This window comes from Polypterus senegalus, chromosome 16 (genome assembly GCF_016835505.1).
Source record: "Polypterus senegalus isolate Bchr_013 chromosome 16, ASM1683550v1, whole genome shotgun sequence".
Taxonomy (NCBI): domain Eukaryota; kingdom Metazoa; phylum Chordata; class Cladistia; order Polypteriformes; family Polypteridae; genus Polypterus; species Polypterus senegalus.
The window spans coordinates 29,942,595-29,967,714 of record NC_053169.1 but is presented as its reverse complement, the minus strand read 5'-3'; the positions used below and the strand labels follow the sequence as shown (position 1 = coordinate 29,967,714).

Below are 25,120 nucleotides of genomic sequence, written 5' to 3'. Positions count from 1 at the left end.
ATGGTGCACCCTGGAGCACATCTATAGCACAATCAAATGAATGGTGGGTGGAAGATGGGGGGACTTTTGTTTTGAAAGGACATCTTGGAATTCAGTGTAGAATTCTGGAAGGGAAACTCCCTGACCAATAAAAACTGTCTGACGAATAGGAACACACATGGGATTTTTAAAATATTACAAAGACCAAGCCTTCATGTTGTCTATTCTCCCAATCAATAACTAGAGATTTTTTCTTGAGCCGGGGGAAACCCCAAATAATGTATGGATTAGAGATAGGTAGGACAATAAATAAAATACATCAGCTATTTAAAACTGTCTATATGTAACAGTAGGAGAAGTTACTGACGGAATTAGCCCCTTTCTAATCAGACCACTCCCAATACTTGCAAAATGAAGAGATGCCTTTAAGTGTTTAATTTCTAAGCCTTTAACAGAAATCCAAACTAATAACTTTCTCCCTGGCCTCTGAATCAATAAAAGTTCTGTTATCTTTAATTCTCCTAAAAGCAGGAAGAAACATATTACTTTTTAATTGGGTTTGACTACAAGCGCCTGTCCCATCAACTCCATTATGAGATTGGTTCATCATTTTCCCTGAAGCACTGGACAGTTTTCAACTATGTGCTCTGATCCCCTACAATAGAAGTATAAGCCAGGCAATGGTCTTTAACATTGTTTCTCTGAGCTAATACTCATCTTTCAAATTTCCATGGGTTCTTATTGCCCAGTTAAGGTTGGACTGGACTTCATTACTAATGTAAGCATAAAGGGTGTAAAGCCATGTTTTTCATGTTTTATGTTCCATATCTAGTAACGACCATTTTAGCATTCAAAGTATCTTCCTAATCATATTTTGCCATTTCATCTACAGTATGCTGTCAATAGATAACACAATTCTGAACTCAGTAACTTGTGTGAAGTCATCCCATCCAAAATCTGCAGCCAGTGTTTTAAAAGATATAATAAATTCTCACACTGATTTATTTGCTTGTTTTAATTTTACCATAGTGTTACATATAGTACGGGTATGATCAGGAATATCAAAGGCTCTGGAACATTCCTTGAGAAGTGTGTCTAAATTGACTGTACGGGGATGTTTGTTTTCATAGAAGGCAGATGCCCATTCAAGAGGGTTAACTGTAAGGAATGACACAATAAATGTTACAAGCTTAGCCCTGTCATCAGTTTATATGCAGGACTGCTAGTCAGAAGTTAATTCACATTGGTTGACAAAGCCACAAAACTTTTTAGGGTCATCTGAAAAGGAATATGGAGCTCAGCAACACCAAACCTCTGAGGAAGCGCTTTCTTTAAAAATATTAAAGTTAGCATAAGCCTTCCTAATTACTAATTACTGTTACTCTTCTTCATGGTTACTGAGGCCCTCTGACCAGAAGTTATTGGTCGTGTCGAGTTCTAGACTTAAACTTAGAGTGGACCATGCGTTTCCTGTAGTTGCCCCTAAGCTTTGGAATGGTCTACCATTTTATATTAGGTCAGCACCAACTTTGGTCACTTCTAAACCTGGCTTGATAGTCTATCTTTTTGCCTTACCTTTTAAAATTATAAATTCTAATTTTAATTATTTTTGGTGTATTTATTTACTGTTGTCTATATACTGTATGTATTGGAGTATTTATGGAAGCTATACAGCACTTTGGTCAACCTCTGTTTTTTTAAATGTGCTTTATAAATAATATGTGAAATGCAATGATTTACTTCATAAAGTAGAAAGTACATAATAAACAAGAATACTTGCATTGAATATTTGAAATATTAAAATGTGTACTTTAATTGAAATGTTTAAAGTGTAAATATTCTCAGTTGTAATAGAAATTTGTTATTTTCACACTCTGATAGAGGTCCATAGAGGGCTAGATTCCTAGTAAAGGATCAAAGATAAAAATAACATCATTTTCATAATCATCAACCTTGAAATACAGTAGATTACAACAATACTCCACATGCTTGTTTGAAACTTATCATTTTTAATCTTCTGAGATTGGATCTTAGTAAAAAGGTTAAAGTGTAATAATATCATGAATATTATATTCGTGATCAGCAACCTAAAAATTAAATAAAACAACACTTGATTTATTATCGATTGGCCATTTCTTCAAAGTTTTGGGACAAGGAGTAACATCGACCCCTCATATCCCATGAGGGGGGTGATCTCCTTGAGCCGTTGATGTGGCATGCACAACTTCAAGCTTTTCTGATTATTTGTTTTATTCTCTACTAGCAAAATACCCGCGCTTTGCAGCGGCAAAGTACTGCCTTAAAATTTTTATTAAGAAGAAAATTAAACCTTTTTAAACTGAGGGAAAATATACCAATAATTATTTGTTAAGGATCTCTTTGTATACCACATTGTGAGTTCGGCCCTTCGGTTGTAATATGACCAAGCTGTGCGCTGAGCTTACTCTTGAGCATGCAACGTACAGTTGGCCATGTGAACAGTAATCTTGTTTCAAATCTCACAGCTTGGATTGCTGCTGAGTTTCATGGTTTGTTTCAATTACGACAGTATTTGTAGGACTTGTGTTGAAGTGACATTCGGCATCTGTCAAGCGTTGTAAGTATACAAACAGTTTCATCGATAACTTCACATCCAGCTTTTGAGAGTTTAAACATTCATAAACATCAAAGTGTCCACTACTGAAATCGTCACCTGTGAATCTAAGATGTTTAAGAGGCATTGGCGGTTGTCGAAAGGTGTAAAATATTTGGCCATTTCGTACACTTGAAAGCGACAACCGAACAATTCAGCAGCAGCCATCAACTCACATGCAGATCCATAGGTGAAGGGCTTAAGCATTTCACTCTTGTAGTGCTCCTGTGTAGTATAATTATCTCCTGTACCGTCATCAGTCCACACCTTGAACCTGTTCCAGTCATTCAATACATAAGACACAATGTTCCTCCGGATATCAAGAGTGAGCCTGATATGGCCGTGCAATATTTAACAAAGAGAATGGAAAAGGTAGGTGCCATCTCCTTGCATGGAAACCCCTTGGTAAGTGACAGTTCTTTGATCGATGGTGATCACCTCGATAGACATGTTAATGGGGGTACGGTTGGAACGATAAAGGAAATGGGTACCTGAACAATGTAAAGTAAGTCTAAAATACCTACACAATAACTATAATCGTAATAAACAAACAATAAAACAGCAGAGAAGCCGTGGATTAAATAAAAAGGCTGTAGTTATCATCAGGAAGACGTGAATCCCGTGGCGTACCAAGGAAGGGAATGTAGAGACTGGAGCGATGGACGGCCTTATATAGGCAGGCAGCCAACAACGTGGGAGGCATTGGGATGGGGGACCCAACACCGCTACACACGGTGACCGAGCTGCAGGCTATGGACGTATATATGTACGTAAGTAGGATTCAGTTAGCGTTGCTAACTCTCGTATCAAATTTCTTGAAGATGGACCCATAAGTAACAAAGACCCTTGAAAAGTGCAATATGGCGGCCGACAGTGGCGTCATACCACCGAAATAAGCATGTACATTGGTTTCAGTTAGCGCAGGGAAGCCGCCTACCAAATTTTGTGAAGATGGGCCCATAAATAAGAAAGTTCAACATGGCGGACGTTGTTGACCGTTACGCGTAGAATTTTGAAATGAAACCTGCTTAACTTTTGTAAGTAAGCTGTAAGGAATGGGCCTGCCAAATTTCAGCCTTCTACCTACACGGGAGTTGGAGAATTAGTGACATTAGAAACTTCAATATGGCGGCCGACAGTGGCATCATACCACTGAAATAAGTACGTACATCGGTTTTGGTTAGCGCAGGGAAGCCACCTACCAAATTTCGTGAAGATGGGGCCAAAAATAGGAAAGTTCAACATGGCGAATATTGTCAACCGTTATGACCATTACGCGTAGAATTTCGAAATGAAACCTGCTTAACTTTTGTAAGTAAGCTGTAAGGAATGAGCCTGTAAAATTTCAGCCTTCTACCTACACGGGAAGTTGGAAAATTAGTGACGTTGGAAAGTTCAATATGGCGGCCAACAATACCATCGAAATAAGTACGTACATTGGTTTCGGTTAGCGCAGGGAAGCCGCCTACAAAATTTCGTGAAGATGGGGCCATAAATAAGAAAGTTCAATATGGCGGACGTTGTTGACCGTTATGACCATTACTCGTAGAATTTCGAAATGAAACTTGCTTAACTTTTGTAAGCACGCTGTAAGGAATGAGCCTGCCAAATTTCAGCCTTCTACCTACACAGGAAGTTGGAGAATTAGTGACATTGGAAAATTAAATATGGCGGCCGACAGTGTGGCATCATACCACCGAAATAAGTACATACATCAGTTTTGGTTAGTGCAGGGAAGCCACCTACCAAATTTCGTGAGGATGGGGTCAGCCTTCTACCTACACGGGAAGTTGGAGAATTAGTGACGTTGGAAAATTCAATATGGCGGCAACAGTGGCGTCATACCATCGAAATAAGTATGTACATCGGTTTCGGTTAGCGCAGGGAAACCGCCTACCAAATTTCGTGAAGGTGGGGCCATAAATAAGAAAGTTCAACATGGCGGACATTGTCAACCTTTATGACCGTTACGTGTAGAATTTCAAAATGAAACCTGCTTAACTTTTGTAAGTAAGCTGTAAGGAATAAGCCTGCCAAATTTCAGCCTTCTACCTACACGGGAAGTTGGAGAATTAGTGACGAGTCAGTAAGTGAGTGAGTGAGTCAGTGAGGGCTTTGCCTTTTATTAGTATAAATCATAAGTGTATTTTCCTGCACACACTATGGTTCAACAACTGCCTTGTCCGGAAATTGTTTTACATAACTAGACATCGAGATGAGTTGAACAGTTTATGATATGTGGGGGTTTTCTTGTACTGGTGACTCGAGAGGTGCCAGACAAAAAAAATAAAGGAAGTGATTTCAAAGTGTTTATAACTAATTTTTTATGAACAGAGTTTGTTCAGCACAGTAGCTGCAAGATTACTTATTTGCTCCTTCATCACTGCCTGTTCCTATCGCAGGCAGTTAATTTCAGTAATCACATTGATCATCTTGGGGTCATTCATGATCCCTTGATATAAGGCACAAGGTGTCTGCGGATTATTTTTAGAGGAGAATTAAATAACCAGGAGATGACAAACGTGAGCTAGAAATTGCAGTTAGGGAATGCAAGGTCAGAACCTACAGAACAGATAGACCAGGCAAACAAAACACGAAGGCAAAAACGAGAATCAATAGACAAAGACAAAAAGTAGTTAAAAAATAACTGACACTAGCACCTGTTTGGATTACAAGTCAGTTATCACTAATAGAGTTTTAGTTTGCAAGATTTGAATCCACTGAGGAATAATGCAAAAAGGAAACAACTTTGTATTTATACCTCCTGTGACGTTAATATACTATTGGATGGGAAAAAAATTAAATCAAAATCCTTAATAAGCCAGAAAAACAGAATCTAATACATAATAAAAGACATGTAACACAACAAGATGCCTATTTAAAATGTGTCAAAGTAGCAGCACAAGTGATTTATTAAACTGTTGTTGGCAATGGAATGCTCAGAACGTCGCGTATACATTGGTTGCTAGATAGTGCTCCAGATTGGGTAGGTTACATATACCTTGAAACAGTTAAACTGTATTTGTTAGATTTTGTTAATGATCTTAAAACTTGAGGAATATCAAACATTTTGTCTCAATCACTGTAACAAAGAGGAGCAGTCATGACTGTTTTCAAGAAACCCCATCCTAAAGTTAAGAGAATGATGAGGTGCAGCGGCAAACATCAGACAACTGCAGCAGACTGAAAGCTGCGTGGCATGCTAGCTTTAATTAGGAGAAAATTACAAAAGAAAATAATCAATTCCAGGAGGGGCAAGGCCAGTCACTTTTCATTTTCCTTTTCTGAACCAGGTCCACAGAAGGCAGATTTTATTACAGCCTATACACTCGCTCTGTATGATCTGTAGATCTTACCTGAATAATCAGAAGAACTGGTTGGTTGTAAAGGTCTATGGAGTACTGCAATCAAAACTTTCTGCTTCCCTTCTTTCTACAGTTTTAACCTCTCTGTATTAAAGTTCCTGTTTATAACATTTCATACCTAATGTCTAAAGTATTCAGTTAAGCTTATAATCTAGAATGCATTTACTGAATACCAGTGGAAGTTGATTAAAAAAAATAAACAGTCATTGCATAGAAACTGTAAAGCCGGTCAAGAGAAAATGATACACTTCAGGAAATATAGTAATATCTCTGATTGTTCCTCGACAGACTAAAGAGTCATCTAGAGTCTAGACAGCCACTGATTAATTCCATATCTTGCATGGGAGAATCGATGCACTAGGCCAATAGTGGTACAATTTTAAGAAACATGCTCTTTTTCTTGATACTTCTAACTTTACATTAAAGTCATTAAACATACTTTACATCCTGACCATTTCTTATAGTATATTCTGTCTTTGTTTCTTTTCTGCAGGTTCTGATATTGTGCAGTGGATGATCAAAAATCTAAATATTGAAGATCAAGGTAATGTCAACTTTGGGAAATTGTTGTTACTTATTACAAAGTTTTGAGCCATGGCATTTAGCTTGTTGTTTTGTTGCTTGCCATCGGTTCTGAGGGATGCTTGCTGTATGGAACACATAAAACAGAATGTGCTATACCACTAGAAACTAGCATTCAGCCCCTTGGAATTTTTTTTGCCATTTATTAGTACACACCTTTAGCCATTTCATCATTGCCCCTTTGATCAACCTGCATGCCCTCTCTCACCACATCCATAAGCCTTCTCTTAGGCCTTCCTCTTTTCCTCTTCCCTGGCAGCTCTATCCTTAGCCTCCTTCTCCCAATATATTCAGCATCTCTCCTCAGCACATGTGCAAACCAACACAATCTCACCTCTCTGACTTTGTCTCCCAAACCTGAGCTGACCCACTAATGTACTCATTTCTAACCACATCACACCCAATGCAAATCTTAGCATCTTTAACTCTGCCACCTCCAGCTCTGTCTCCTGCTCTCTGGTCAGTGCCACTGTCTCCATTACATATAACATAGCTGGTCTCACTACCGTCCTGTAGACCTTCCCTTTAACACTTGCTGGTACCCGTCTGTCACAAATTACTCCTGACACTCTTCTCCACCCAATCTTCTGAAAATAATGAAAATGTCCAAGAATATAAAACATATCACTGAAATACATTTGCAACACGTAACCCATCTGTAAACTCTCTATATAAAGTATACCACAGTAAATAGGAAGCTTGTAAATAAGTTGCAGTGGCAACATTGCAGAACATCAGCGACTGCATCAAATGTCCACATGTGACATCATGAGTGTGGGCATACAGAACTGTTTTGAAAATGGAGTTTGTCTGTCGTGGTTCACTTTTACCAGTTATGATGAATGAGCAACAATCTGATTTTGTTATATTACTGCAAGTAAATGAATAAACATACAGTAAATGTGAAACTATCAGTTTCTATTATAGTAAATCCTTTTTTGTAGCTCATTATTTTTGTCTCAGTTGCTACAACCAGAGCTGATTATGTCAATTGAGGCATTTTAAGGTACGATCATGTGAATATTGTAAGGGTTGTGCAGTAACTCTGTTATAAGAGCAATGCATTGGTGTTGCTTTCCATTACTGAAAAAGAAAAGCAGTCCTTTGGGCCCATGAAAGCCCATTTCTAGTCTATGCAAGGACTGGTTGGGGCTGAAAACTTGAGGTCTAAATGGGACTTCAACTATTGTAGGCACAGTGTGCACCTGTTAGAAGTTTAGTTTCTCTATATTCAGTATAACGTGTTGCGTAACACAACAGGGACTTTTACCTTGAGTAAAATCTTATGTGAGGAACCTAGGAGTCATCTGGAACTCATTACTGTCCATGTTCAAATAGTGCAGAGAATGTCATTAAAGGAGAAGTCTGGTATTTTTAAGTCAAAGTATTTTCTTCACAATTGTGGTATATATTAATTTGCCACATAAAACTGTGTTCTAAAGTGAAGTGTTTTTTTATCAATTTTAAAAATACCTTGTCTGTTTTTACAGCTTACAAAGGGTCTAAAGGATATGCAGGTGCATAGGTGATCGAAAAAGCCTTGAAACTTTTCAAATACCTCAAGCAATGTTTTTCATTTAAGAAAATGTGCCTTCTGCATTTATAAGACATTCATGTAATAATGAAAGGAAATTAGAAATATTTGTTTTATTATACAGTAGATTCTTTGTCCTACTTTTCTTGAGGTAAGAACACATTTCCTGTCGTGAATATAGTTATGATAATCTCCCCATCCCCACACCCTTCACCATGCTGCGTTCTGCTTATAATCCTAGTTTTGCTTCTCCAGTTCTGTTTCAGCGGTCATGTTCTGCCATGACTTGTAACAACAGACAGCTGCGCACCAAATTTATATAATTTTTTTCCTAAATGATACTGACTTTTCACCCATTGCATTTTGTGATGCTAGTTTACATAGCTAATAGAATGACATTCATGGCAAGAGGCACATACGAGTTTCGTGGTACTGATACTGAAGTGAAGTGATTACACTTTGTTTTATTTTTAATGGAAGCCATTGATATTTAAAGAGTCAAGCAACCCTTTCTCTGAAAAGGGTATAGAGTGTGGGATAGAGCAGAGCACTACAGTTTATCTACTGACTTTTATAACTATTAGTAACTGATGCATTCAAATGTCAATGGGTTTTTAATCTCTAAATCTGAGAGGCATCATCCCAAACCACTGTAACACTATGCTGTCTTTAAATTATTTTTTTAAATAAATAGATAGATAGATAGATAGATAGATAGATAGATAGATAGATAGATAGATAGATAGATAGATAGATAGATAGATACTTTATTTGTCCCCTTATTTGGCTTTTTATAGAAGCTCTTTAAATAAATAAATAAATACTCACTGACGCCCATTGATACCAATCAATCTGTAGATACCTGGGGATAGCATGTAAAACTCATGCAGACCCCGACACTGTGAGTCTGGAATGCCAGCTCTGTGCTACAACTGTACTTACTTTGAAATTAATGGTCAAAAATGGCACATTTACCCATTTAAAATTAAATCTACAACACAATAAAGGATGCAGAAAGTGAAGGGGTCTGAATACTTTCTGAATCCTGTGTATGTGATGCTTTTAGCTGCAATCTAGCATGTAAAACCCAACAATCCACTACTGGCAACTCATCCATCCATTATCCAACCCGCTATATCCTAACTACAGGGTCACGGGGGTCTGCTGGAGCCAATCCCAGCCAACACAGGGCACAAGGCAGGAAACAAACCCCAGGCAGGGCGCCAGCCCACCGCAGGGCGCACACACACACACACACCAAGCACACACAATTTAGAATCGCCAATGCACCTAACCTGCATGTCTTTGGGAGGAATCCCACGCAGACACAGGGAGAACATGCAAACTCCACGCAGGGAGGACCTGAGAAGTGAGCCCGGGTCTCCTAACTGCGAGGCAGCAGTGCTACCCACTACGCCACCATTACTGGCAACTCATGTCAACATTTATTATTGCTATCAGCCTTCTCCACCTTGATGTCAACTTTTCTCAAAATCTGCCTTCTACTCTGTATGTCAACTTGTGTCAACAGTCACCTCAAAAGAGATAAGAGGTGTGTTGGTTAGATTAATTATATTTTCAGTTGACCCTGCATTGGACTGGCATCCTTTCCAGAGATGTTTCCTGTCTTGCACCAAGTGCTGCCAAGATAGGCTTCAGGACTCCATGCCCTCAGAAATTTAATAAAATGGGTTGAGGAAGCTTTTTTGTATGTTTTGGTAGTAGTGTTTCGTATCAGAAGGGAAATAAAAGGGTAAATGAGATTTGTTTCTTAACATGAATTTTTCAACAAATACATGGCAACACAGATAGAAGCAGGCTGAGAGTAAAAGTTGTGCGTATGTTATTTTTTCTTCAAACAGAGAACAGTAGATATTTGGAATTAGATGCTGCTAATTAAAAGTGCCAAATTGCAGCATTCAAACCCCAACCTGATAATATTTTACAAAATGTAGGTGAGCGGTCATTTGATGAAGCTATGTTGGGCTAAATGGCCTACTCTTGTCAAATTTATTCTTATATTCTTATTATATATTATTGTTGAGGTTACTTTGTGAATTTATTAATTAATGAAGTTTTCTGTAAATACTAAATAAAAACAATGTAAACAAGCGCTATATAGCGCCCGACCCGGCACAGACTACGCAGAGGCACGTGTTAACACTCAAAGGGCTTTACTTTTTGTTTCTTTAGCCGTGGGCACACGTCTTTCCCGTGTCCCACAGGCCCAACAGAGTTCAAGCACCAAAACTCACACAAACCAACAGCTTCCTGGCACCACCACTCCTCCCAGGCAACCTCGTCCTTTTCCTCCCGATTCTGGCCTCGATTGCTGGGAGGCAGGCCCTTTTATGCCCCACCCGGGAGTGATCCAGGTGCCTGACCAGCTGGTCTTAATTGCACCTCCGGGTGGGGCTGATAAACCATCCAGTGTGGTGGCTGGATCTCTGCAGCACCCCCTAGCGGCCACCCCATCTCCCAACCGGGCTGCTGTGGTGGACTCCATGTCCCATGGAGCCACGGGGGAGATTGAGGAGGAATCCAGTGCCAGGGAGACTGCCCCCAAGCGCCCCGGGGGAGGTATTGCAAAGTCCATGATGGCTCCCCCGGGACATATGCATCAGAGGCGTCCTGGCCGGGCATGGGACCCGGCTGTCCATCACAACAAGTAAGATGACATCCTCATGAAAACATAAGAAATTTGACAAATGAGTGGAGACCATTCAGTCTATCATTGTTTAGCTGAAAGTTAAGCTGTCCTAACACCTCACCAAGTTACATCTTAAAGATTATCAAGATTTTGGCATCAACTACACAACTCAGTAGTTTGTTTCAGATCAACTGTTTGAGCGAAGAATTCGAAATTTGGAAGTAAAAATGAGAAGGAGTGAGGAGTTGTAGTGGACTCAATACTATTAACTACCAGACAGTTTTGAGAAGCCACTAAGAAAGCTAACAGAATGCCAGGATATATAGCACCCAAACGTGTATAGTACAAGTCCAAGGAGGTTACGATCAAGCTTTATAATCCACTGGTGAGACTTCACCTGGAGTACTGAGTGCAGTTTTGGTCCACAGGCTACAAAAATGGCATAGAAGTGCAGGAAAAGGTACAGAGAAGAACATCTAGGCTAGTTCCAGGGATACAGGGGTTGTATTACAAGGAAAGATTAAAAGAGTTGAGTCTGTGCCGGCAGGGTGGAATGGGTGGAGAAAAGTGTCAGGAGTAATTTGTGACAGATGGGTATCAGCAAAAGTGAAAAGGAATGTCTACAAGAAGGTGGTGAGACCAGCTAATGTTATATGGGTTGGAGACGGTGGCAGTGACCAAAAAACAGGAAACAGAGTTGGAGGTGGCAGAGTTAAAGATGCTAAGATTTGCACTGGGTGTGATAAGGATGGATAGGATTAGAAATGAGTACATTAGAGGGTCAGCTCAGGATTAACCGCTGTGGCAATCCCTAATGGGAGAAGCCGAAAGAAGAAGTCTTTTCAGTTTAAGAAAATGGAAATTAAGAGGAGACATGATTGGTGTTTAAAATTATGAAGGGAATTAGTACAGTGAATCAAGACTGTGATTTTAAAATGAGTTTAACAAGAACAATTGGGACACAGTTGGAAACTTGTTATGGGTAAATTTTTCACAAACATTAGGAAGTTTTTCTTTACATAGAGAACTATAGACACACGGAATAAGCTACCAAGTAGTGTGGTAGACAGTAGGACTTTAAGGATTTTTAAAACTCGACTTGGTGTTTTTTAGAACAGTTAAGTGCATAGGACTGATGAGCTTTGTTGGACTGAATGGCCTGTTCTAATGTCTAATGTTCTAATATGAGCATGAACACCATTTCACTTACCTGCTTTGATTTCAAGGAGCAGGTGAAGTGAGCTGCCATGGCTGAGGTTCACATAAGATGCCGCACATCTTTAGAGACAGGCACAGGACAGAATGGAGGCAGAAGACAGACTGTTAACATCAAACATATACAAATATATAGATGGTACCTACTGTACCTTGTACGGTAATGAATAAATAACACCAATACTACCATATTGAATAAATAAATTATATCATTATTAGTGAACTGAGTAAATAAGTCCTCCATATGCTTGTAAAGTCATACCTTCCTTTTATGGTAGTAATCGGACATCCAACATTGCCTGCATCTGATGTTTTGCAGGTGTTTCACTATCAGGAATGGCTGTCAATAAATATACTAGTTGAAGTAAGCAGTCTCAGGGTAAAACTAAAGCAGTAAACTAATTTGTAGATTAAGTCACACAGAATTCTTTAAGATGTACAATTTTCCAATACTTCCCAATATTACATTTTGAAATTTCAAAATTGTGTACAGCATGCTCAACAACAATATTGGGGGCACCATGTTAAAAGTAATGTGCATTATGTAGTCAGATTAACATGTAACCTATTGCAATACTTTATTTTGTAAAAATACCTACATTTCTTAAAAGAAAACATATGCATTACTGTATTACTATGAAGGCTTATTTCTGAAACTCCAAAAAAAATGCAATATTTCACAAAAGAATTAAATTTTTTTCACAAAGATGTTGTCTGCTAGCATTGCCTGCTAGGTTTGTCTGATGACAGATAGTAAGGAAGTGGTTAAGCATGTGTGTAGTGTGCAATCAAGTGAAAAGAACTGAACAGACATTATATTTATATACTGTAACCACAAGGGAGGACTACTGAGCCCAAAACCTCTGACACAACGTCACCAAACACAGTTGCAGGTTCAAATAAAAGATCTCTGTTGCACCAGAATGCCAAATGCATAACCATCAAGACCACAATTACAAAGAAAATGAACATGAATGCTCTTTCTCTCCTTCCACTTCTCCTGCTGAATTTTACCTTGGGCAGTCATAGATGGAAGGCAGCCGGCTCCTTTAAAGCAGGACCCGGGAATTTTTCCAGTGCCATGCGGCCTTTCAAAAAGGAACCAATACCATGGCACAGGCTGTTCGGAGCACTTCCAGGTCATGTAGAAACCAGCAGCACCCAAGGACCTCAACAAGACCGGGATTTCTTTGTACTCCAATTCCCATGTAGCCCCGGGATGGCTTGAGAGAGACACTGCCACCAATTACAGTGGAGGACAAACTGTTCCTGGCCTCCAGAGTCAACCAGTCCATCCAGAGTTTTACCATCCTAACTGGGATGAGGGTTGAGATGAGATAAGATACCACCCTCCATCCCTGGCAAGATACTCATCCATCCTTCTTGGCTCTTGCAGTACATTTAATCCTGCAATGTGCTGAGGTGAAAATGTAATATGCTAGGATTACAGGGAGCCATTGACCATCGCAGCAGCACTGGGTGTAAGGCAAGCAGCAAACATGGTGGATGGTGTGCCAGTACTTTGCAGAGCACAACTGCAGAGTCAAGCAGAAATGTGTGCATGTGTGATGTGTGCAATCCAGTAACAGAAACTGATTAATAAAGTGTCAGTTTAGTTTTTATCCAGCTGTTTGCTATAGATATGTTAAAAAAAAGTGTCACTGGATGGCACAGAGGCCACTGATCATAATACAGACCTTTGGGGATGGAAAAATGAGATCGAAGTTATTTGCTTCACTGCCCATGGAGGAAATGAAGGACTAAATGTATTTATAAAAAAAAATATCCAATTTTACAGTGTTTCCAGTCAGTTTCATTAAGGTTCACATATGGGCTTAGGATTTAATAACAAATGCTGAGTGAAATGTGCAGTTTTTCATATAAAAGAAGAACAGGTAACAAAAAGATAATGCAGGGTTATAAACACTATAAATTTTATAATAAGTACCTATATAAAATATTTCATTATTATTTGGTAAGTAACAAATAATGAAAGTTACTTTTAAAAGTAACCCTAACCCACAACAGTGGTCAACAAATATTAAATTATCCGAACAAATTCCTTGTAGAATAATTGCTCCAAGTTTCAACTAAATTGGTCTACTGGGTGCTGGTTTGTTTCATGTGGACAGAAAGACAGACAAACAAGGCTATCCCAGTAGGTGCATTTCAAATTATATAAAAACAGAACTGAAAAAGAATTACACTTAAGAATTTCACTTAAGACTTAAGAAATATTTAAATTTACCACATTATTCTTTTTCTGGATTTTAACAAGAAGTACATTTCTAGGACGTCATGGTTTTTAATATACTGTACTAGATATCAAGCTTCAGTGAATTTCTAACACATTTCTCATCTTGACAGATCAATGTGACAATCCACATGATTTGCAACAGAAAAGATGTTCATGTTCAGGCCACTGTCAACCAGGAGTCCTCCTGCCAGGGCACAATTCCTCTGTCATGGGATGGGCAGTTGATTAGGGGCAGTAGGTAAATCCTTCTGCTGACAGTAGCAAGTGAACACATTTAATTTTACAAAGCTGCAATTCCATTAAAGATGCAGAAATCAAAGAAAAAATCCACTTGAAACATTTAAAAAAACCTCATACACTTAAAGCGAAATATAAGTACAGTTCACATAATGGATAGCTTAATTAAATTGTTAGTTGATGTGCATACCAAAGTGTATTAAATTTTAAATACAGTATAAGTTCAAGTTAATGTGTGGACTGAATTAAACATAAAAAGCTGCTTAGTATCTGTGATGCACTGTTTATTTACTAGGCTTACAACATGACCTTTAATTATTTATTGTAATGCTCATTGTCCTGGAATTAATGAACCCATTAAGGAAAGGAAAAGCATAGCTAACATGCATTAAATGCTATAAGCTGGAAAACATGTCAGATTGTGGCTTTTTTAATGATCACCCTATATGACAATTTTTATTTTAACTGGAAATTCATGCATTAAATGACAACTGTAAAAACAACACAAGCAAGAAGGTAATTATTATTGTATACTTGACTGGCAATAGTATTCAACATCAGGATATGGCTGCTTTCAGCATTTTAAAATTTTCCTACGGTTTGAGCACAAGCAGGTTAAGTGGATTGTTTAGGGTCTCACAGCACATAAGAGGCAGGAACTGAACCGGCACTTTTGTGGTTTAAAGTCAAATACATTAACTACTTTGCCACGAGGCCTGTCTAAAAGGAACTATAACATGCCACCCTAGTGTACAAAATGTATTTATAAAAATGGGTTAGACACGTTAATGGCTATACAGCAAAAGTATTCAGTGTTCTCATGAAAAAGCCAAGAAATAATTAGGTGTTCTGTAGTACATTGAGTTCTGAATGTTTTAGACCTCTTCACTTTCTGTACACGTTATTGTGTTCTACATTTTATTTTAAATGAATAAAACTGCATTTTTGCCTGTCAGCCTACACTCAGTAAACCTATAATGACAAAGTGAAAACATGTTTGAAAGAAGGCTGGTAATTTTTTTTTTTTTTTTAATTATCAAAAACTTAAATCTCACATTTATAATAGATATTTAGACTCTTAATTCAATATTTTGTAGAGGCCTCTTTGGCAGATACTACAGTTTTGAGTCTTCTTGTTTAAGCCTCTACAAGCTTTGCACATCTGGAATTGGACAGTTTATCTCATTCTTCCTGGCATTTCCCTTCAAGCTCAAGCCCAGTTAGAGTGCATGGGAAGCATCTGTAATCTGCCATCTTCAGGTCTCTCCACAGATGTGTGCATTTTGAATGGGCCACTCAAGGACAATCAGAGACTTTTCTATAAGCCACTCATGTGTTGTCCTGGCTGTAAGCTTTAGGTTACTGTTGTGCTGAGAAAGGGAGATGTCACCACAGTCTGAGGTGGTGTGCACTCTGGAGCAGGTTTTCATTAAACACCTCTCTGTATTTGACTGCATTCTTCCTTCCCTCAATTCTGACTAGTCTTCCTATCCCTGCCGCTGAGAAGCGCGTCCATACCGTAATGCTGCCTCTACCAGGATTTACTGTAAAGAGGTGATAAGAAGTGCCTGACCTTCACCATATATAGTCCTAATAGTTCTGCCCAAAGAGTTCAGTTTTTTTTAATCAGACCAGATACTTTTTCCTCATGTTCTCAGAGTCTGAGCAGGCTGCCATATGCCTTTATTAATTGAAGACTGGCTTCCGTCTCGCTATTGTACCATAAACGCCTGACTAATGGATTGCTGCAGAGATGGTTGTTCTTACGACAGGCTCTCCCACCTTAGTAGAGGACTTCTGAAGCTCTGTTGGAGTGACCGTTGAGTTCTTGCTCACCTCTCGGACCGGAAAAGCCAACTCTATGAAGAGTCCTAGTGGACTTGAACTTCTTCCAGTTCACAATTCTTGAGGGCACTGGGCTCCAGAGAACAAAGAAAGCTTTAGAAATGATTATTTCCTTGATTTGTGATTGTGGAGGTCTACAGAGAGATCTTTGAACTTTGAACTGTTTTTTCTTTTCCCCACCATGTTGTATGGTTTGTAGGACCTTACTGTATATACACAGATGTGTGTCTTTCTAAGCATTGTCCAATCAATTCATTTTGCCACTGATGGACTCCAGTCAAGTTCTAGACACATTTAAAGGATAATTAAAGAAATATGATGGCCTGGCTACAATTTGGAGTGCCACCGCAAAGACTCTAAATACTTATATGAATGATAGTTTTTCAGGATTTGATTTGTAATACATTTCCAAACCTTTATAAAAACCTGTTTTCATGTTGCCATTATGTGTTATTGAGCGTAGGTTGATGGGAAAGAAATTTCACATTTTTTCCTTTGGAAATGAAATCCACAACACAATAAAGTGTGCAGAAAGTGAAGGGGTCTGAATGCGGTGTGAATCACTGTAGGTAGATCGCCTATCGATTTCCTGCCCAGCTACCTTTGGCCTATAAATATTCCCCATATTTTTTTTGTGGGTTTCTTTGTATAATTCATTGTTATGACTGATCATTTCACAGCTGTTAACGGTGTGTGTGAATCTGTGTCAGTGTGTTCTGATTTGGTATGTACATTTTTCATGATGGCATCAGTATAGACTTGAGTCACTGAATGACTTTGACTGGAAAATGAATCAGTGGATCTGTTTTCCTAGGACTTTGTCCATATGTAATATTAACAGTGGTTAAAGTTGATGTCTATCAGATTCAGCATCATGAGAATGAATCATGTGAATGGAGATTATGTAGTCTGCACGTTTCTCCCTATGGATTTTTTGCCAGTTTTTGTTAGGTTGGGTCACTATTGTCATATGCACAGAGTAGAGTGAAATTCATACTTGCATGTGCCAATCAACATACTGTATACCATGTTACTACTTGATTAACTAGTGATTCTGAATCGACCCCACGTGCATGGCATAAGCAGACCCCACTTGGATTGGTGTGCCATATTAGCCCCTGCAATGCAGAACTGGATTCAACAGGTTTAACCACATTATGTTATGTTACAAGTCATTCAGTCAGTCATTGTCCAACCCGCTACATCCTAAAACAGGGTCACGGGGGTCTGCTGGAGCTAATCCCAGCCAACACAGGGTGCAAGGCAGGAACAAATCCCAGGGTAGGGCACCAGCCCACCACAGGGCACACACACACACCAAGCACACACTAGGGACAATTTAGGATCACCAGTGCACCTAACCTGCGTGACTTTGGACTGTGGGAGGAAACCAGAGCACCTGAAGGAAACCCACGCAGACACGGTGAGAACATGCAAACTCCACGCAGGGAGGGAAGCGAACCCAGGTCTCCTAACTGCGAGACAGCAGCACTACCACTGCGCCACCGTGCCGCCCGGTTATATTACAATATCAAGTATATTTCTTTTACTTTTTTAAATGCATGCTGTAACTATCTAATTTTTATGATTTAGTTTCTTTGATTCTTGCATTAAATTTAAAATAACTGCACCTTGCCTGTTACTACCCCTGAGAATAAATTGCAGTATGCAGCGCACTTGAATGCGATATGCAGGAATGTTTAGACCACAACTAAAGGCTTGCACTTTAACAATAACACCAATAATAATAAAGCATTTAAAACACTGAAAAGTGACTCCTGGTCAAAGTGTTAATGAACTTTATTTAGCAGAAGGACAAAGATCTGAAGTCTTTCCCCTGAAGCGTAATGAGCAATTATGCTCCAGATAGGTGCAGCATTAATCTTTTTGTGCCATCTGCCATGTCATTATTTAGCTACTGGGCTGATGAATTAGTCATCAGGTGCTGCTCCTTTTCATAAAATAAAATGGCTTGCAAACTGTTATGTGTTCATAGAATTTTATGACTGACCTTGGGAACTAATAGAAGTACAGTAGTAAGCTGTAGCTAGAAGATGAGCAGACGTAATTCAAACCTACAGATAAGAGAATTTTATTGGACAAGTGTGAACAGATTCGTTTTACCTCCTTACCCTTGTTATTAATTTGATTAATTTGATTAAGTAACTGCAGTATTGCTCCCACTTTCCACAGACATGTTACTTGGTTTGATTTGGCCCACAGTATGTGACATGTGGTGTGTAAGTGAGCATGTCACGTGATGGTCCGACATCATGACTTGAGATTTTGCCCTACTATAACCATGCATTGCATTAGTGGGAAAGAAAATGGAATAACTGATCACGTTGGACGAGGAACATTTTGCCACTTTAGGACATAAATCACCTTTAAATTTTCTTATCATGTACTATTTTATTACAATCATCTATTTTTGTGATTTCATGATTGTCATATTGTAAGTATGCATATACAGTTCCATACCTACAACTAGAACACCTTTGGGGATCTAATAGAAGTGGCATTGCTGGTATATAGATATTTACCAGCCAATTCTGATAAGGCTCCTCACACCATCATCTTCTGCTTGCCGTGTCTAAGCCAGTTCTGCACCCATCAACACAACACACCCTGAACTCCCACTTCTTTTAATTTGATGCCCATCCTCTCATGTGGCACCTTTCAATTTCATTGTCGATTTCGTGTTCAAGTTTTGTGATGGAACGTTCTTTAGTAGCCAACTTGTGGCTGTTCACCTTTTGGCTACATCCATGGGTTAGTACTTCGATTTTGACAACAGTTTCTTTGATTTCCGACATCACCCTTCACTACAATGTCCCAGATAAGTGCCTTTCTATCAGGTCCAGCTTCCCTGCCAGTGTTGGCTGCAACTTTCCCTCTTGCCAGCTGGCAATTTAAGGACTCAGCTGTAACTAAAAAAAAGAAAGAAGAAAGTAGTTGAGGCCTATATTGTGGTCTAGCAGACCATTCTAGATAAAGCGACCGACATAACAAGAAATGTGATGCTTGAGACATGATGTTTTTGGATAGTATCTGAACCTATTTTGACAGGTACAGTGGAGAAGATAGGGGTTGATTTAAATCCATTTATTTGCAACTTTCAGTTCTCCCTTTAATCATCCTTTCCCTGTCTATTTTTGTATACTAAGTTAACTGTTTTTGACATATATAACATTTGATCTTGGCACCTTGGTTAGCACAGATGCCCCCGTTCACAGCTTTTTATCAAGTAATTGTTGAGCACAGATTGAACGTATATATACTTTGAGGGGAAGAGCCCAAATGCAGGCTGAAAATATGACCTCCAGATAAGATGAACAAAACAACAAGAAAGTCTAGTTGACTTCAGGGTATTTCTTGGCGCCCTGCCCCATTAGTAATGAGGAGTCATGGTTTCAGGTAATGGAAGCTAGGGGTTTCTGTGTTTTGTTTGAACATGAGGTAAATTAAACCAATAAAATAATGGTGATAATCAGAAGCTGAAATCTGAATATGTTCAGACTGAGCCAGGGAGTCAGAAAATAGATTTTAAACTGCAAGTAACTTTTTTTCTCTTGCACAATTAACTAACCTTCATTATTTTTTTTTTCCATTTTCTTTTGAGCTGTATGCTCAATTAGGAGTAGTGCATGCCGGCTGCATATTTATGACAAATACTTAGCCCCTGGGGTTGAATGCTTGCCAGTTTTCAGAGGGGTGTCCCGAGGAGCCAGCAGGCTTCTGAAAGGCTGCCAGTTTTTATTTGGCAGTTAAGGCATAGGAGATTATCTTGAATGCTAACAATAGAAAATGCTATCTAGTGTTTGCAAGGAAAAATTATAATCAGATTTTTTGAACTGTGAAAAGCTTTAATAAAACATTCATTTTTAATTATTGTAAGTAAGATAAGAAAAACAATTTTCACCAAGTGTTTCTTTAATGGAATGTGTATTAGACTTGGTCATCTTGTAAGGTATATCACAGTCAAGCAAGCAATCGTCCTTTCATTTCTGTGATTCTGCTTTATCTGCCAATTTGTAGTGTTCACCTAAGCAACACTGGCTGCAAACTGGAACTAACCCTGGTCAAGGTTCCAGACCATCTTTGAAGATATAAATGCACAGTCATACTGAGCGAAGTTACAGTTGTCAATTAAACTAATGTGAACATCTTGGGGCAAAAATGAGTATATAAGAAAAAAGTCAAACACAGCAGGGGTCAGCCTTAGGCATGTGCAAACTGTGCACCTGCACAGGGCCACCAAATCCCAGGGGCTGCCGCGCCAGTATATATTGAATATAAAACAGAAAGAGAAAATAACGACACAGCTGACAGCTGAAGCGAAGCTAGTGCAAGTGGGCGAGTCGTCTTACAAGTTAATGTTTCACCTAGTTTTAATAAAGTATTAGTGTTAGCGCAATAGTCATAGTGATTATCTGCTCGGATAGGGGACATAAGACTTCACATACCCATTCTAAGCAAAATGAAGAGATTTCGAGTACATGAATCTGGGAATTCGAAACGAAAGAGAAAGGCAGCTCAGGAGGCTTTCATTGCGTCACAGGAAGGAGCAATCCTTAACTTTATCATAAGTTAAACGAGCTTGTGTCATGAGCACAAGGCTGCATAAGATACCATATTGACATTGGCGGGCGAAGGGGCCACCAATCTTTCTCTGCCCAGGGCCGTCATGAGCCTAGAGCCGCCCCTGAACACAGGCACAGTTAGAAAAAAACTCCATATGGACAATAAACTTTGAGATGTGGGGCCTACACAATAAAATTCATACACAAATATATTTTCTTAATCTGATGTAATTATTACGTCATAAGATGCCACAACTTGCTCAAGTGACATGGCACGTAAGGCAAAAAAAACCTGATAAGCTGCCAGTCTATCAAAAAGTCTAACCTTAAATCTCTTTTGGGATGCGGGAAGAAATCTAAAAAAATCCATATAGACCTGGGGTCTCATGTAAGAATGGTGCGTACGCACAAAAATATTGCGTATGCCCATTTCCACTTTTGTCCGTATGCCATGTTTTAGTATGAGTTCTACACACGGTGTTATGCATGAGGCCCCTGGAGAGAACATTCTGTCTCTAAACATACTCAAATTCAAGCAAACAGAAATAAGGAGGTGTCATGAATGAAGTTTTTTAAAATTCTGATAGGAAATCAGTACAGTGGATCCAGGCAGTTAAAATTAGTTTAACAAGAACAAGAGACAAAGTTAGGGATACATTTCACAAAAATATTTGAAATGTTTTTCTTCACACAAAGAATGATACACACATGGAAGTTATGGTAGAACTTTAAGTAGGACTTTAGTGACCTTGATGTTATTTTTGGAAAATTAGGTGGATAGGATTGGTGAGCTTTGTTGGAGTGAATAGCCTTTTCTCATCGAAATGCTTGTAACATTCTAATAACAGCACTAGAGTAAGAGAAGAGTTGCTAGACTAATTCTGGGAATATGGTAGATGATCTGTTTTGAGCCCACAGGGTGAGGTACAGAGGAATGATTTATAGAATGGACCAGGAAATGAAAAGTGCTTCAAAACACAAAGTGTGGATTCTAACCAGAAAAGCAAGCGTATCTTTTGTCAGAGCCAAATTGTAAATGAAAAACCAACATCTGGAAAACAGGTACTTAGTTTGGATACCAGAAATCACTACCAAAGAAACATTCATGGATTTAAGTATGTTGTACAAACTCGGGCAATGAATACCATGCAATACTGTTTTAAATAATGTTCCATCTCTGATGTGACAAAGGATGCTAGTTTAAAAATACTAACTGCAAAACTAATACAAAATTCACAAAAACTAAATTTTGGAGGATGACAACAGAACTGAAATATAATAACAAATCTATCATAAAATTATGATAGGAAACTTTCAAAACTAAAACCTAATAACCAAGTCTATGAAATGCAGAAAACATGAATACTAATTTTCAATACTAAACTTCACAAAAACAAACAAAACTAAAAACAATAAAAAAGGAATAGCAAAACGTTTGTATTAAAAGTTTGAAGAGAAAGAGTTCATATACAAGCAAAGGATGCCAGTGCTGCTGTGTTACAGATTGATAAGCAGCCTGAACAAAAGTTATTTTAAGAAGGTTTGGATCTGGTAAGAAAAAAAAACTATCAAAGGGAGAAAGAAAACCTGTGGCCTAAGGACTCTCAAAATTCAGTAAGGAGAAAGGAAGAGGGTCAAGGGCGCAGTTCACAGAGCTGCCACCTCTGCCGGTCACTGCTGCTCCCCGCTTTTTGAAGGGCATTTTGAATTGAAGAATGTCCTGTCCCTCTAATTTGTTAGTCAAGAGTCCTGTCTTAAATTCAAAATGTCTGCTGAAAATTCCAGAAGTGACTGTTTAACAATATTTTAGTAAAAAAGCACGCGTTTTACACATTTTGAGCATTCAGCTGTAATAATGGACATGTGGATTATGTGATATGAGTAATGTGAGATTTTTTTTCATTTCCCATGGATGTTTTTCGCATCTTTAGCCTTGTACAGCATTGGTCACCATTGACTTTTATTATGTAACTACCCATGGTACCTGCCAAAGTCAGGTGATGGAATAATTACAACATATTCCCTATCTCTTCTTCCATGTGTACCTTCAGCACCTTTTCCTCTGTATTTGCGTATGTGTGAACATCTCTTCATTGGCAATCCTTCTCTCAAATGCATTCCTGTAAAGCCTGCTTCTCAGACTCTGACATTATTTTTAGGCACCTTTCTAACCTCCTGTCCGGTTTTATGCTTGCCGTCTTCGAAGGTTACATTCTCAGCGTGCCTCAGACACCTTTACTCCTCATTGTGTGTCTCACTCTCGCACTTGTTCTTTCGACCACATCATCAAAATCAAACTGGCCAATCAGATTGCTCAGCGGGAATCCACACTCAGATCTTGGTATTTTATTATACAGTGGTACCTCTGGTCACGACCGTAATTCATTCCAAAACTTGAGACCCAAACATAATTTCCCCATAAAATTGTATGTAAATACAATTAATCCGTTCCAGACCGTACAAACTGTATGTAAATATATATTTTTTTAAGCACAAAAATAGTTAATTATACGATAGAATGCACAGTGTAATAGTAAACTAAGTGTAAAAACATTGAATAACACAGAGAAAACCTTGAACAACAGAGAAAACTAACATTGTAAGAGTTTGCGCTAGACCCTTACAAACCGCTCGCTGTAAACACTTTTTTTATGAGTTTTAAGCACAGGGAAAAAAAATTAAATGCCACCTCTCTTGCGAAACTTTTCAAACCATCCTCTACTGGCTGTAAATTCCTCACCCTCGCCACTCGAAGGATTTTTTTTCAGCAAATCGCCATGAATCTTCCTGGCTTTCTCGCATATGATCGCCTTGCTTACGCTATCCCCTGCAGGTTGCTTCTCGTTCAACCACACTAGCAACAGTTTTTCCACCTCTTCCAGCACTTGAGGCCTCTGCTTGGTTAACATTGTAACTCCTTTTGCAACATCAGCTGCTTTGCTAGGCCCTGTATACGCAAACAAAAGAAAATGGGAAACAGAGAATGGGAGATCATTGGCGCTTAAGGAAACTGGTCGCTAGTGTTTTTGTTCGCCACCAGCGTATAGTCGTGAACAGATGTAAGATTCTGGCAAACTATTTGATCGTAACCCGATTTGTACTCGTCTGGAAACGTTTGTGACCAAAGGTTCTATTGTATAGTGGATACGTTTTTTTCTCCCCATTCTGAATGAAGAGATGAGATTACCTTTTTTTGCCATCCCTACAATGTACTTGGTATCAGTAACTTAAAAATACAAATTTTTGGATGAAGAATTACTTTAAAAGTCCTGTTTTGCTAATTGTGAATTGTACATTCTAGACTGCATTCATCAAAAAACAAACAAAACAGTTTAACAGCTTTGCCTTTAAGGAATCTACAGCATTCTCTACATTAGAAAACATTATTACACTAATTAATTGTTTATTAAATTAAATTGTTTTATTGACTTTATTTGAAAAGAATAACATTCCATACAATCAGAACTAAGTTTTACAACAAAAAAATAGCACTACATACAGTCAAGCTGAACTTAACAAACCAGAATTCAATTCCTGCCCAAAAGACAAGAGAGTCAACAGCAAATCATTAAAAACACTGAAGAAGGGAGAATATCCTTTTCCCTGATATAAATGCTTACTCCAAAATTTTATCAGTTAGATCTTGCCGTATTTTTAAAAAAAATTTTGAACATATCCTCTAAGTGTAAATTGTATTTTTTTCAGTTTCAAAAAGTATAGAACATCAGTTACCCTCTAACTTATAAGAAGTGGGCTGGGATTCTTCCAGTTGTGCAAAATAAGTGCACATGCTAGTAGTGTGGTAAAGGCAATTACAATTTGTCCTCCACTCTAAGCCCATCTACCAAACACAGTTATTAATGGGTTAGGAGTGATTGTGACAGCTAGGCTGTGTGATAGGCATTCAAAGGTTTTTGTCCAGAATGTTATTAATTTGGTGCACTCCCAAAACATGTGACCCAATGAGGCTGGAGCTCGATTGCAATGTTCACCGGTTCAATCTTGGCCTGAATACATTGTGGACAATTTTAAGCAAGATAAATGTGCTTGATAAAATATTTTAGGTTGAATGACTGAATGGTTTGTGCATATGGAGCTAAAGTGAATTCTATGCATGGCTGCCTTCCTATTCTGAGATAAGTGAGAGATACTTTCCCCACCATACCCTTGGATATTTGGAAGCAAGAAAGTATAAAATAGTTTTATGTATTATTGACATGCTGTCTTTGTCTTCAAGACTG

The 25,120-nt window shown here is 38.5% G+C and overlaps 1 protein-coding gene across 7 annotated transcripts in view; it reads left to right on the top strand.

The window, feature by feature from the left end:
• Positions 1-25,120, top strand: part of LOC120516628 (regulator of G-protein signaling 7) — a 536,263-nt gene that overhangs the window by 321,990 nt on the left and 189,153 nt on the right. For all 7 annotated transcript variants that reach the window (XM_039738437.1, XM_039738439.1, XM_039738434.1 and 4 more), the window contains exon 4: positions 6,470-6,520. In XM_039738437.1, coding sequence (XP_039594371.1) covers positions 6,470-6,520 — 51 coding nt within the window. The remainder of the gene's footprint in view (positions 1-6,469; positions 6,521-25,120) is intronic.